Source organism: Vulpes vulpes, chromosome 6 (genome assembly GCF_048418805.1).
Source record: "Vulpes vulpes isolate BD-2025 chromosome 6, VulVul3, whole genome shotgun sequence".
NCBI classification, from domain to species: domain Eukaryota; kingdom Metazoa; phylum Chordata; class Mammalia; order Carnivora; family Canidae; genus Vulpes; species Vulpes vulpes.
The window spans coordinates 5166998-5182660 of NC_132785.1; the positions used below are offsets into that span (position 1 = coordinate 5166998).

The window sequence follows — 15663 nt, forward strand, 5'->3', positions numbered from 1 at the left end:
AATATCTGAAAATCACCTTGTAATATCATTTTCGTTCTGTATAGGTTATAGAAATGTGGCCTGATGTACTTTACGGCTTGTATATATACAATAAGGTCTACACTGTAGCTGCGTCCCTACCTGGCTAATAGGTCCCATTTCTTACCAGTGCTTACCCAAGAATGGTGCATATGAAAAAGTGGGCAGAGAAATACATTACTGTTGAAGGCGATGGAATGACTAATAATTATGTAAATGCCACCAGAAGGGATTTTTTTTTCTCTGTGGGCCACACATTAACAGATCTATTAAATTTAGAGTTAGTTCTAGCTGGAATTTATTTCATCGGATGTGCTAATTTGGTCATTTATCTGGACAATAAATGGCATGTCATTTCCACCCCCCTAAGAACAAATGAGAGATGTGTGCTGAAACCTCCCTTTCCTCTTCAGTAGCCTGGAAATCGCTCTCAGATTAGAAAGCTGGCAAATAGTGTGTGTATAAATTTGGAGACAATAGCTAGAAACAAGTAAGCTACAGGCAGACAGCAATGTCAAGCTCCGGCAGATGAACAAAGAGGCAGGCAAATGAGGAACTCACCCCAAATCAAACAGGCTGTGGATGGTGAATTTGGGATAGGTCCTTGCAAAACAGAACAGCGAGGTTTGTCCCTCCGGGCCACATGTTAAATAAATCAAACAAGCATTGGAAAGCAGGAAAGCAAGCAAGTAATAATCGCAGCCCCTCCAGCGCTGCACATGCAGACCTCATCAATCCTCTTTTGTTGAATCAGGCACTGGCTGAAGCTGGGGCTTACGACACCCTTGCACTGTGACAGACGGTTTTTCAGCGCAGCACAGTTTGCAGACACCCAGTGATACTGGGATCCTGTGTGGGGGTTCCAGTTGCCCCAAAACATAGTTGATGGGACAGAGTGATTGTCTCACAAGGAAAATCCTAGGTAGACATGGGCCAAATTGATTTTTGTTTAAAATTTTGAATCTATAGTTCATGCTGAGTGGACTGTCCAGAGTTGAAACTCCAACCTAATTCCATCCTTTCTTCCCTTTGTGTTTACCGTCGTACTTTCAGGCGGGTATGGGTATAGGATTCCCCTGCCACACCTCCCTTGAGGTTGGGGAGGGCGATTTTGTACTCACAAAATCCAGCGTGAGGGCCCCTGCTGAGACCCCTGAGTGCAGTCAGCTGCCTCCATGATTTACTGTATGTCTCCAAGTTTCTGTGTTCCTTGGTGGCTTTTTGTGTTTGCCCAGATAGACTTTTGTGTAGATGTGACCCTGTGTGTCCCAGTTTCTTCCCTAGCTTCTATCCACTGGAGAGCGTTTTCAGGGAGGAAGAATTTCCACTGCCTTTCAGGGTCCTGTAGCCAGCATAAGAATCAAATTGACATGAGACAGATTAATAGGAGAAAATGAGATTTAATTTTGTATGAACAAGAATCCACACAGACATGGAAATTCCAAAGATGATCAGGCAAAATGAAGTTGTACATCGTTCTGAACTAAGGAGACGGGGTAAGGGTCTGGGACTTCGAATGAAAGGAATGTGATTCACAAAAGATGGAAGAGTAAATGTTTGGTAAACCAATGTTTGGTGGGCCACTCATGGGACATAGGACTTTGGGACATAGAGGACTTTGATCACACAGGCCTTGCTAGGTTCCTCTCTGTCTGCCATACCTGGTTCGTGTAAAATGCAATTATCTAAGTGTATGACTCTTTCTGGAGCAGGTCCTCGATTTAAGTCCTTTTTGGCAGGACTGGAGGGAGGTAAAGAGCTTTTCCTGGATCTGCTGGGTTTTGATTGCTTTTAGCTCAAAATAGTCTTTATGCCCTTGGCCCCGACCCTGTCAACAAAGCAGTATGGGCCTCCTGACAAAGGGAAGTGAGAATCCCCCCACCCCCCCGAGGTGAGTGGAGCCTCTAGCAGTTGGGGCTCCATTTGTCCCAGGAGGCTGTATATGGACATGAGAGGTGAAGCATGTCCTAACCTGTCTTTTCTTACCAGGGCCACCAGAAATGCTTAATTGTCACAGTGAATGCCCATAACTCAACCCCCATGCTTGCTAGCAAGAAACAAGAAACCAGTCATGCCACGAAACCTCATCTTTATGAATTGATCAAAACTAGGGCTGTTTTCTAGGATAGGATTATTTTGAAAAACTACCTGAGACTCATCCCACTTATACCCATTAATTCCGTAGTGTTTGGTCCCATCGCTGGGCCCAGCTAAGCATTTCTCATCTTGACTTTCTCTTTGCTTTCCCTGCAAGAAAGTCATTCTGTTTATGCACCTAGCACACTAGCTTGAAGCATCTTTCTAATCTTTTGCCCCCAAAACCCAATTCTCATGAACAGTAGGCATCGAAGGTGATTCTTAACGCTCAGGCTAGAGATTAACTTGGTCTGTGCATTCCTAATATTTCTACTTTCATGATATGCAAAGGAAACTCTTTTTTTTTTTTTTTTAATTTTTATTCATGATAGTCACAGAGAGAGAGAGAGAGGCAGAGACACAGGCAGAGGGAGAAGCAGGCTCCATGCACCGGGAGCCCGATGTGGGATTCGATCCCGAGTCTCCAGGATCGCACCCTGGGCCAAAGGCAGGCGCCAAACCACTGCGCCACCCAGGGGTCCCCAAAGGAAACTCTTTTATATTTTTTCATTTATTATGTTGGCCCCTGGGATTTTTCTAGCATTGAATGGTGCCTCCATTTTTATGGTTCCTTTAAGAAAAGCGTCACTGGTTTGAATCCTTTGCTTTGCTTTCCTTTCCCTCTCTGTCTTCTGCTTTCCCTTCCTACCCAGAGCAATGACAGCGCTTATTTGCTCTGCATCTCATGATAATAACCACAATGCTACATTTCAAATTGTTCTAAAAGGAAATAATGTTGTTGTTATCTTACTTTATCCCCCCCCCCCCCCCCCCCCCCAGTGTAATGGTGTCCAGGCTATCTTCTGTGGCATACCTAGGAAGAAAAGAACATTTCTAGCCTGGCTACTTTCTGTGTTTTTAAATTCCTTAGCAATTTTTCTCCAGAAATCATTCTTGATTTTGTTCAGGTACACGCTGAATATTCTTGAAGAAATTGGAGGCGGACAGAAGGTCAATGATGACATTATTGTCAACTGGGTGAATGAAACATTGAAGGAAGCGGAGAAAAGTTCATCCATCTCTAGTTTCAAGGTAAAAGTCGGAGTCTACTGCTCATGGCCACCTGAGCTCTATGCTTATCTTTATTGTTTTCACTCTATTTTAAAGTGACCTTCAGTGTGAGGTATCTGAGCCCCCCCCCCCCATTTTTGATTTTGCTTGAATGACCCATTATTGTTTTGGTGTTCACAGGCTATTTCATTGACAAATTTCCTGTCACTTGCTCCTGTAATAATTAATTTTAAAAACCCATCATTTTTAACACATGATTTTAGGCGTTTTTCAAAGTAACATAAAATACAATAATATTTTTTAAATACACACAGTTTCATGACTCAGATTATTATAATGGTGGTGGAATGTAAAAGGCTATAAAAGATCTCCCATGTGAATTTTTTTTTCAGGGAAAAACAGTTGTGTACTTGTATCCAAATCCCATTTTTATTAAAACCAGCATTATATTTTATTCAATTTCCTAATTCATGTTTCCTAACTCATTAGCTGTATCCTTCCTCTAGGGACTTGCACACTTGATTCATGTCATAACATCTGTGCCATCTTAATTTTTTTTTTTTTTTTTTTGGTTTAAAGGTCAGAAATTAGGGGGAGGGACCCCGTCAGAGTTTGTATGATCATGACTGGTGAGGCTTTGTCATGATTCTGTCTTCTGCTTCAAAATCAAGAAAAAAAATGAAAATTTCACCCCACCAAAGAGAGCAGATGGTATTTCTGAGTTGTGCTGTGCTAGGAACGTCCACTCCCTGTGAGCTCATCACAGATCATGTCCACCACTCTCTCTCCTCCAACTTACCCTCAGTCTGGAGAGCTGAGCAGAGAGATAGGAGTAGAGGCATGAGCAAGTTCTTCCCCGCACCCCCCAGAAAAAGAGTTGGAAGGGCAGGTTCCTGTCACAGCTACTGGACTCTGCTGCTATAGTAAGGAAGCAGCTGTAGAAAATATATCAAATGAATGGGCACAGCTGTGTTCCAATAAAACTTTATTTATAAAAGCAGACAACAGGCTAAATCTGGGAGCATTATCAATATGAAACATGCCCTGAGCGCTAAGGGGCTCCTTGTGTGTAAGCCCCATGTCATCCCACAGACATTGTAAAGGCAGCTGTACTGTTTACCTCATTTTTAGGTAAGGACACTGGAGCTCAAGTAATGGAGGTTACAGCTAGTAATGGCAGGAGATGATCCATCAGTGAGCGGAAAGCACCTTTACCTGCGGGGTGAGATCACAGAGCAGTGTGTATCCATAGGTCACTTCACCATTACTATGCAGCCATCGGGGTGCTAGCCCAGGGCGGGCAATGTCTCGGTAGAATAGCTGCCACCGCAGCCCATTAGGTCACCCTGTGGCTTCTGGGGTGTTCTCGTGGGGACTCACTCTGGAGAATGTTTGACAGCTCTCTTACTCCTTGGGTCGCTCTAGGCTGATTTTCTCCTGTCTCCTCACAGTCATTGTAGAGTTGATCAAGGGAAAAAAAAAAAAGCACCAAAGGAAAATGTCAAATTAGCCCCATGTTACTTTTAAGTGAAACCCTAAAAAAAAAAAGAAAAATGAACACAATTCATTCTTGATTAACTGTTTTGGAAATAGTCCTGGTCCCCTCTTCAGCTCTGAACGTTGCCAGTTGCCAGCTGTCTCTGCCTGTCTGCAGGCAGGACTGTGGGCAGAAAGTAGGAGAGAAGGCCAGACTCAGATCCCTCCACTTTGTTTCCCCCGTGGCTCTTCAAAAGGTTCTATGGAGACAGAAGCTCAGGCTAATGTTGGAAATTAGATTACAACTGCATAAGGATTTTATTCCTGTAATAGTTCTCACATTATCAAGGAGTAAATAAAAACGGATCCATTAAAAAAAAAATGGACCCATTATATTTTCTAAAAATATTATTCTCCTTAGCCAGAGGACCAATGCTAGAGACCTAGCACCTTGCAGGGGACCAATGCTAGAGACCTCGCTTGTTTCTTGATAAGTATTCATTCTGATTTAGACCTTCAAGGTGTGTTTGGATTTGCCTGGGCCCCGATGCTGATGTGCAGTTGCCTCTCCACGTGTGCACTCACAGTCCCCAGGGGAGGGGAGAGCAGATGGGAGCATTCACAGCTCTACGTGTGAGCATGAAGATGTTTACCATGCCAAAGAAAGAGCCCAGAATTTTAAGTCGGGGTACCTAGGTTCAAATCCCAGCTCCACCAGTTATCAGTAAGTCATTTAACCTCAGAAACTCCCTTGACTCCCTGTCAGTTAAGATGAGATAGATGCCTACACCTGAGGCTTGTGGCGACAAGAAGTTCTGGGCAAACCGTGAGGCACCAACAAGTACCAGTTACGGTCATTGACTTAATCACACGTCTGCTATAACTCACAGACTCTGTTCTTTCCTTCGAGTCTCCAAGGAGCATATGCTGAAGCTCCTGCCCAGATGAGCCCTCACCACAAACCCTGCCAGTCAGCTCTGGGATGTTGTACAAACTTCCTTCCATTCCCAGTGTGACAATGACTCCTTGACTGTTGGGAGACAATGGGTTTCCTCCACTTGCTGAGCCCACTGGAAGCTGGTGGCACCCTATCAAAACCACGGTTGACTTAAGACACCATGTGGAACACTGTGGCATTTCCCAGACCAGGTTGTGATCTTTTGTATTTAAGAGGAGAGAGCCACCCCACCTCCCTTGAGCTGAACAGGAGTAATTTGGGGTCCTATTGATGAAACCATCCCTTTCTCTCTATGCAGGACCCGAAGATTAGCACCAGCCTGCCTGTGCTGGATCTCATTGATGCCATTCAACCGGGTTCCATCAACTATGACCTTCTGAAGACAGAAAACCTGAATGATGAAGAAAAACTCAACAATGCCAAGTATGTAAATACACCTGAGTCCAGGGAGGGGGGAGGACCCAGCTGGCAACGGGAAAGCTATAAAGTCTATTTCTTGTGCCTTTTGCACAAACAGTTGATGCACCATTTGCTTTTTCTTCTCATTACTTGCCGTGTCCCATCACCATTATTTTAGATGTTGTGCAATAGCCGTTTAAGACTCCTAGCGTAAGAATGGAAGCAAGACAAAGAACACAAGAATATTCTTCCAATCGATAAGCAAGCCTATAGTTTCATAAAACCAATTACCCAGTTGCAATCTATGAGAGACTTCCTAAGTAAAGGAATACATGCCAGGCCCAAACATAAACACCCCATTTATGACTATCCATGGATATGAATGGGCAGGACTGGGGTTCAAGACCAAAGTCTTTACCAGCTTAGGAGCAACTGCTTGGGGGCAGCTCCACCATGTAGAGTTGGGGGGCAGCAGACTACAGTTGATAAGCCACACTTGGAGCATTGTCTGCTTTTATAAATAAAGTTTTATTAGAATAGCCATGCATATTCATTTATATATTTTCTGCAGCTGGTTCCCTGCTACAGGGCAGAGTTGAGTCGTTGTAACAAAGCCCACAAAGCCTAAAATATTTACCACTTAGTGTTTTGTGGAGAGTTTCCTGACCTATACTCTGGAGTGGTGCTTTTCTCCGAGCAGGTTGCATTATTTCCTAGAGTTGTCATAACCAAATACTACAAACAGGGCAGCTTAAAACAACAGCAATGTATTCTCTCCCAGTTGTGGAGGTATAAGCACAAGATCGAGATGTTGACAGGGTTGGTCTTTCTGAGGCTGGGGTGGGGGGATCTGTCCCTTGTCCCTCTCCTGGCTTCTGGTGGTGGTCAGAAGTCCTTGGCTCATAAATACATGACTCCAGTTTCTGCCTCCATCTTCATATGACCTCGCCTATGTGTCTGTGACTCTACATGGCTGTCTCCCTTCTGGTGTGTGTGTGTGTGTGTGTGTGTGTGTGTGTGTGTGTGTGTCTCCTGTTAAGTGCACTAGTCGTGTTGGCTGAGGGCCCCACTCTACTCCAACATGGCCTTGGCTTAACTGATTAAACCTGAACAACTTTCTTTCCAAAGAAGACCATACTCTGACTTAGTAGGGGATAGGGCGTCCATTTATCTTTGGGGGTGGGGATCACAATTCAATCCCTCACAAAGTTCTGGAATTAAGAAGTTGAATAGTGCCCAGAAGCCGTGTGTGTGTGTGTGTGTGTGTGTGTGTGTGTGTGTGTGTATAACCTCAACAGTATTCTTTTTTCTGTTCCCAGTTTGGGAAAGTGGTGGGGGCGGGGGGGAGCCTGAGTTCCTTGTATGCTGGAATTTATAAATGGTAATTACAATAGATGCATGGGATAGACGGGGGATCCGTGATGCAATGGAAGAGACAGGGGGGGAAACAAAGCTCTACAGAGCTAATAAAATCTAAGATGAGATGGATTGAAAAGACAAGTAAGAAAGAGGTAGAGGTAGACGGGTGAAGGAGGCAGAAAGAATACCTCCAGGTAGACGGAAGAATGCATATGAAGACCTAGAATTTTAAATAAAGGCCAAAAAAGCCCCCCCCCCCAAAAAAAAAAAACCTTGCATCTAATTCCTTAAGAAAAATGTGATTAGGTTTAAGGAACTTAGTTTCTTCAGTTAATTTGCAGAGCCCAAGGTCTTATAATTACTAAGTGATTCAGCTACTGTTCAGAATCTGACTTCAGAGCCCAGCCTCCCAAGCACTAGTCTCTAAGTGCGTGGTATAAAATTGCTTAAAAAAAATGAGTAGAAGGAATTATACCAAATGCTAAAAATGGTTATGTCATGGTGGCAAGATTTGCATGATTTTTTTGAAGCTCTTGTTTCTAATTCTTCAACAACTTCCCTTTATATTTTATAACAGAGAAAGTACATTTTTATATCATTAATAATTGCTAGAGAAGAGGTGATTGAGAAGTGGGCCAGGAGAAAGAATGGGGACTACGCTTGCCTGGTGCTCCTCATATGATCAGCAGAGGAGGAATAAAGTTAGTTAACAGCAGAGGACGTAATGGGGCCTTGGGTAGAACGGAGAATCTCTGGAGCAGTCGTTGTAAGAGGTTACCAGATAATAAATGAGGTGAATAAAAGAACTGCCAGGTCGTCTTGGGGGCTCGTTTGGAAACAGATTACCACTCATAAAAATTACCTTTATATAATTAAAAATACAGCAAAATATTCCAATGGAGCTATGATAACCTTATGTGAAAAATGTGTCCTCTAAAACTCTGGCTCTTTGGGTATTTTAGTGACATAAATACATACATGCCTGTGCGGGCAAGGATTGGAATGGAATGAAGAGTAAAACCTGCGTGCAAGGTAGAAGCATGACACACGCACCCTCCTCCTTTTCCTCCTTGCTGTAGTTGACGTGGGGTCTGCAAACTTTTCCCAGCGCACATTCTTGTTCAGTTCCAGGACTTTCTCTGCTGCTCTAAAGCCCAAGAGAAGACTCATGGCGAAGGCATCAAACGTAGCAAGAGCTAGAGGGGTTCTTTAAGGGCAAGTAATAAATGTGGTGCTTGTCATGAGTCTAGGCAGCACGTCCAGTAGTCAGGAGCTCTGTTGAGCTGAGATTGGCCCACAGGAGTGAGGGGATGCCATGACTCCCCCGGCTGTCCCAGGAGTGAGAGCTGCATGGTATGTGGTATGTGGAACCACGTGCCTATGCTCCTGAGGGGTCCCCTTCATACTCTGTGGCTCAGGCTCTTCTCATTCTTCCTCTTCTCTCCCTCTAGATATGCCATCTCTATGGCCCGCAAAATTGGGGCCAGAGTATATGCTCTTCCAGAAGACTTGGTCGAAGTGAATCCCAAAATGGTCATGACCGTGTTTGCTTGCCTCATGGGGAAAGGAATGAAGAGGGTGTAAGTCCCAGTGGGGAGGCGACGCGCACACTCCTGACTGCTCAGCATGGGATGCCCATGGGAAGCACGGAGACCGCTCAAGCCATTCCAGTTTTCAACTCCGTGACGTTATACAGGATTCCAAAAAGTGTATGTTTGTCCAGCCAGGTAGCCTCTCCTGTATGAATGCAAAAAAAAAAAAAAAAAAAAAGCTTCATTCTTTGCAAAAACAAAACAAAAAACCCACAACCCAGTCTCTCACAAATTATTTTTATTATTGAATTTATTGCTTCTTTGAAAACCTAGAGGGGGGAAAAAACACCCTTACCTTCCAGGCACCCTTCCTGCTTTTGCTATTAGTCAAGTATAGATGCTGCAGTGTTATTAATTTTAACAATATTTCAGCCTGGCTTAATTTGGCTGCCTTTTTGGTTCAAGGTGAGACCCCGGAGGGGGCGGGGGTTGGGAATCATCAAGCCAGTCCCAAAGCCTGTTTCTGGAGGCCGGCATTTGATCTGTTACAAGCCTCTCCTACCCTCCTGTGGCTTTGCTTTATGCTCTCTCAGAACAATGCCTTCTCTGTGGCCCACTTTTGCTGCCCATCCTCAGGTCTGGGTCATTTGGCGCCTCTGATGGGTCAGGCTGTTGGGGTCCCGAGAGTCCCTGGTGACTCGCAAAAGTAAGACCTCATCAGAGCCTTTCCTCAGAACGAGAGTCCCAAATGGCCTAAGTTTTGTCAGCACACAGGAAGCTTCTGTTCTTTTAGGATTTGTGCCCAGATCAGGTCTACCATCTTGAATACTGTGCCTTCAGGGAGATTCTTAACCTCCAGGCAGGTTACCCCCAAGGAGGGTGTAATTGAGCCTTGTTCCACGAGGGGACAGTGTGGAGCCACAACAAAGTGGCTCTCCTCCAGGCCGCTGCCCCTCGGTGCCTTAGGCCTGCTCCTCAGACCTCTCTACTGTGGTGTGGCTAACTGGTGACTGGAAGCAATTCGGCTCCGCTTCTCACTTGTTCTTAGATCTTAGTGCCCCTGACTGCTGCAAGGCCATATTATCAATGTTTACTTTTTTGGGTAGTATAGAAGCTTTTTGCCACCCCCAAGCTCGAGGGAGCAACAGGTGCCAATGAGCAGCGCCCCCACCTCACCCCCTGCCCCCCAACAACACACACCCACACAGAGTCATATACACAAGACATTTAAAGGATTCTGAAACAAAACCAGAGGAGCAGTGTGAGTTCGAGGAGCCCTAACAGAGTATATACAATTTTCATGAAAACCTGCCGGAGGCTAAGAAGCAGCAGAGCATTGTGAACCAACACTAGACTCTCGTAGCCATCTTTCAAAGGAATTGCAATGCTTCACCCTGGATCTATTCCTCGGCAGCAGGTTCGAGAAGCCAAAATGTGGCCTCTTCTAGCGCGTAATCAGTATTTCTGCTGCATCTGAATACAAAGTGGTTGGCTTTGTCTCGGACCGAACTTAATGTAGCCTCACATGATTCTCCCCCACCTGGCTCCAGGAAGACTGCTCCTGGCTTAATAGAAAATGAAGATAAAATAATGCTCCAGATGTCTCCAAATAAAAATGTTCCATTTATGTCATGTCTTTGGATGTTTCCTTTGGCAAGTGTCATTAGAACTCGGCGTAACTTATTGGTGACTCCCTCCGGCTAACACACACCGAGTGCCTAACATGTGGCAGGCATGGTGCAAGGCTTTAGAAATAGGCCTGGCGTTGTGCCTGGTTGACCTGGAAAGATGGAGGTTCAGGAAACTGGCAGGTGTGATAAACAAGGGTGAGGTGAGCTTGTGACAGAGGAAACAGTCTAAGGAAAAATATTTTGGCTGCAAAACAGAAAAGTAAGCTGGAGTTAGACACTTTGAGCCCAGTTGTGAACCATGACCAGATGTGGGGGTTGGTGCAGGATGGCTTCCGGTGAGACGGAAAGAGGCATCTTTCTTGGCTGGCAGGGTCTGATGTGGGCTCCCTGGCCTGGCCATCCTCCCTTTGGGGGAGGAGCACAGAGAGAGTGCTGGAGAATTTCTCCCCTGCAGGGTCCTCTCAGGTAGCCTCTGTGGTCGATGAGAAGCATCTCTTTGGCGTGGTTACCTCCTGACCACACAGCTGCTAGGAAGCCGAGTGTGTGAGCTTCAACAGCAGCAAGTCCCAGCTTTGCCAGCAGCTTCCTTCTGGAAGTGGCTCTTTTGTAGCCTGAACGTTCCTGCAGCTCTTCCAAGGAAAGAAAAGATTAGATTGTGGGATGCCGCAATCTAATCATGGTAATTTTTCTAAATTTAAAAGTTTGTTACAATAAATAAATAAATAAATAAATAAATAAATAAATACTTGCTACATTAAAATGTCAATCCAGATATCAGGCATCAGAAATCAAAATTGCACCAAGGTGTCTACTGTCGAGAGGCCACCCTCCCACCTCTGTGTCTAGAAGTGTGCTTTGAAGCCAGCTCCGATCACCTCACTGGAGCCAGTCTTGTGACCCTATCACTAAATTATTGTTAACTTGAAATTGGCAACGATGGAGGTGTCTACACCATAGCTATGATCAAACTCTACAAATAGGCTTTTGTTTTTGTTTTTTTTCTTATCCCCAGAGAGCTGGTTCATCAACCCACCATTCCCCCCGCCCCATCCCCCAGTTCCCCTCCTGGTCAGCAGTCACTGTTACTAATTCCTTTTGTATCCTTCTAGAAATATGTCAGTCGTATAATACTCATATGCAGACCTTTTTATTACAAATATTAGCATACCATAGCCATCATTCTGCATCCTGCCTTTTTCACTTAATACCATATCTTGGTGATTGTTCCATGTTGGGATATACAGATCGGCCTCCATCCTTTCAGTGGGTATAGGATCTTATTATATAGGTATCCCAAACTGCATTCAGCCAAGGGCTTATAAATAGATATTTAGGCTGTTTAACTGTTTGCCTCAATAAATAAGGTCACAGTGAATAATTATCTGCTTCTTGTGCACAGAATGTTCATTTTAATTGGACGGGTATTCAGTTCCTGCTCTATCAAAGGTATTAACTTGGATGTTAAACATAGATCCTCCCTCCCAAATCATTCTTTCAAATTATTTGACGAAACGGATCCTGGACCCAATCCTCCCTTCTCCATTTTATGCCTACAGAAGCATATTGATCCAGCAAAGAGATAATGTACACACACACAAAAAAAATAATAATAAAAATCAGAATGTGATAAATGCTATAACAAATTCATAAATAAAGTATGGGAGCTCAGGAGAAAACTAATTCTGAATGAAGGGTTACCAAAGTTGGCAGAAAAGCTGAGCTCTGATGAATGGGAAGGCAGGAACCATGCTTTACACATACTGAAATCCCGTACAATGCCAACCGCTTTTCTAGATTTTTAATAAGTGCTCAGTAACATTTTAAAAATTGATTTGTGTTACATATAAATGTTTCCCGACCACGAGAGATGCCAACTGGAAAGAGGTGAGGAACCGTGGTGAGGCAAACTTACCTACTGAGATTTTAAGATGGAAGGGATCCCCGTGTGTCTGGGAATTGTGACATTCGAGTCTGTCTGATGCAATGTGTTGGACTAGATGAGCTTTTAAAGTCTCAGCCAACTGAGCAATTTTATCCACCTACGCGCGCGCACACACACACACACACAGTCTAGTTTGTTTCTGGAAGCACAGCTCGGGTCTTGATTGTAAAAACTACCAAGACTCAGCCTGCCGTAAGCCAGCCCAACTCAGATGGATGCTTGATGCGTGAGGGACATTTCTGGTGCTCGCAGTGTCCCTGGATGACTCCCGCTCCGACCTCCTTTACAGTTACTGTGCCTGTTGACACACAGCAGCTGCTGCGATATTATGGACTTTTGTTCTCCGTCTACCCCAGTGACCCAATACACTTGGATTAAATACTGGCAGGACTGTCCGTGAACTTGACACCTTGCCCAGCACGACCCTGCAAGCCTCATGACCCAGAAACCAGAGGCATCAGCTCATGACAAGTTAGCACTGACTGATCCTCTTGTGAAATCTAGTTACTTTGACAGTTTCCTAATAAAATTCCAGTAAGAACAGCAACTGCGAAAGACCACACTTGACTCAGTGTCCTGTCTCCCCATTTCTGAAAGACAGAGTTTACCCACTGAGTCTGTGCATGAGTGACCCCCCAAAAAAAATCAAAAAGGAAAGAAAACTGTGTTTTCTCAAACCTAAAGTCTGCATATATTTAGTATCCACTTTTGTCAAGCACAAAAACACAGATAATCTAGTCAATATCCAGTGTGTCACCATTAACAACTCGGGCAGGTCAACAAAATGGTAATAATTTTTGTTATCTGGTATGTCAAAATCGGGGATTTCCATTTAAATAGGTGCTTTGGTTAATAGAGAGCTATCATGTACCCCTTCTGGAATAGGGATTTTTAGGGGATTAGAATGCATGCAAATAATTATAAAGCTATGTGTAAGGTGACGTTAAACTTGATAATTTGGTAGGCGTGCCTTAACTTGGCTCATCCCAATGATGAGTCCCCAGTAATCAAACTTCCTTGCTCTATGGGTAGTCCTTGGGCCAGGGGAAGCTGGGTAACCCTTGCCACAGACCTATTACATCAGAATCTGTATTTTTATAAGATTCCCAGTTAATTCATGTGCATGTTAAAATTTGAGAAACTCTGCCCTAAAAGAGTAGAAGCCTTCTTTAAAGACCTGCAGTTGATAGGTCGTCAATGTAACCAGCTTCAAGTTAAATTCTACTTTTCCAATTATAGAGGACTCAAGAGATTAAAATAACTTTCCACTAACATTATCCCATCAGCAATAATTCTTCGAGGTAGATGAGTGGCTTTGCCCATTAATTGGGTGTATCCCCTGTCACCCAGACTAGCCTTTTGCAGTTGTTCTGCCCATTGACCCCTCTCTTCCCCGTGGCACCCACTCCCAGGCCCAGGCTTTATCTCCTGGTCCTCCTGGGTACCTTTATTTATTTTTTATAAATATTTTATTTATTTATTCATGAAAGACACACACACACACAGAGAGATAGAGAGGTAGAGACACAGGCAGAGGGAGAAGCAGGCTCCATGCAGGGAGCCCAACGTGGGACGTGATCCTGGAGTCCCAGGATCACGTCCTGGGTGGAAGGCAGGTGCTAAACCGCTGAGTTACCCAGGGATCTCCACTCCTGGGTACCTTTAATGAGCCTGTTGGCACAGCTTTCTCTCACTGAATGCCTAGGGCACCTGACCCAGTGCCATATCACTGGTCTTCCCTCCCATTCCTTCACTACCTACATCAAGCCTACTGGTTTTTCTCCCACTGTCTCTGGAGCAATCTCTCTATAGTTTCCAGTGACAGCAGGTAACATAGTAAACCAAACTGTCCAAAGGGGAGGGATTGTGGCCCTCCAGAGCCTACTCTTTTCTCCCCCAAAACTTTGAAATGCACTTTGAAATGACTTTCTGGGGGTATAGCTTCATCACTGTTATCTTTGCCAATTTTCTAATAGCAAAGAGAGAGAGGAAAGCACCTCCCAACTGTGCAAAGTTCCAGTGGATAGAACGAGCCTGTTACCTTTGAGGAACCGAAAAACTTGTATGGCAATGGAAAGCGAGACCTGCCATAACACACGAAACAAATGGTCTGGTGAAAGGTTTAGTAATGATCCTCAAACATCGGGGCCCTTAAGAATCCCCTGGGGAGCTACTTAAAACCCAGATCTCTCAGACCCCACCACAAGATTCGGTGCCTATAGGGGCAGTTGGCCCAGGAATCTGCATTCTCCACAAATACCCTAAGGGAGTTCATGAATCACAGAGCACACTTGGACAAGTGCTGGTCCAGAACAGCTGTTCTCAACCCTGACTGCACATTGAAAGGATCTCGGGGACTTTAAAAAAAAGTGCTGAGGCCTGTATCTCAATTATGTGAGAATCTTGGAGGGAAGGATATAGGCCTCACCTCTTAAGTGCCTCTGAGTTTGAGAAATAGAAATACAGATCTCTAGCCCAGGGTACTCTGCAAAGGCCAGGACTGGGTGAAGCATGTTAGAAAGCGGAGAGACCAATACAGAGGATGATGGTTTAGAAAGGGAGAATGAGGGGATGGAAATTCCTAAAGACAAACTTTGCTCTGTTCACAATTTAACCACCCAGCCGACAAGCCTTTGCCCCTCTGGATGCCAAGTAAGGCCCTCGGCGCCACAGGTCTCAGGCTCTTGCTGTAGCCAAAGCAAGGGAATTGGAACCAGAGATCCAGTTCTCTGCCCACACACCTCAAATCCCCCTCTTCAGTGGGTTTGGAGACAGCACAATCCTTTTTCCCCTTTCGGAAGATCTGGCCGGATACACTAAACCTTTGTGCAAATTATAAAACTGCTTTACTCTTCATGAATAAACATGAGAGATAATGCGTGGAGAGAAAAAACATTGATCAATTAAGTGTCTTCAAAACCTCCCAAGATTATGCAGCTTTAATGGCTGAATGATTTTGAAAGGGAAACTTGTAAATTGAGCTGCACCTGAACTCATAATAAAAAAGCCATTAAATTAATTGACTCTCTTGGCGCCTACCTGACAATGAGCCTGAGCTGTATATCCAAGTGAGGCCAGCCAAGATCTCAGCGGCACTTACCCTTATCCTCAGGCTCCTCCAGATGAGAGAAAGGCAGAGCAGACCAGTCCTCGCAGGGGAAATTATCTTCTTACACAGTCTTCATAATGGCTGAGCGTTCT

The 15663-nt window shown here is 44.5% G+C and overlaps 1 protein-coding gene across 5 annotated transcripts in view; it reads left to right on the plus strand.

The window, feature by feature from the left end:
- Positions 1 to 10521, plus strand: part of LCP1 (lymphocyte cytosolic protein 1) — an 83474-nt gene extending 72953 nt beyond the window's left edge. For all 5 annotated transcript variants that reach the window (XM_072760580.1, XM_072760579.1, XM_072760581.1 and 2 more), the window contains 3 exons: positions 3063 to 3186; positions 5898 to 6022; positions 8809 to 10521. In XM_072760580.1, coding sequence (XP_072616681.1) covers positions 3063 to 3186; positions 5898 to 6022; positions 8809 to 8941 — 382 coding nt within the window. In that variant the 3' untranslated portion in view covers positions 8942 to 10521. The remainder of the gene's footprint in view (positions 1 to 3062; positions 3187 to 5897; positions 6023 to 8808) is intronic.
- The last annotated feature ends 5142 nt before the right edge of the window (positions 10522 to 15663 follow it).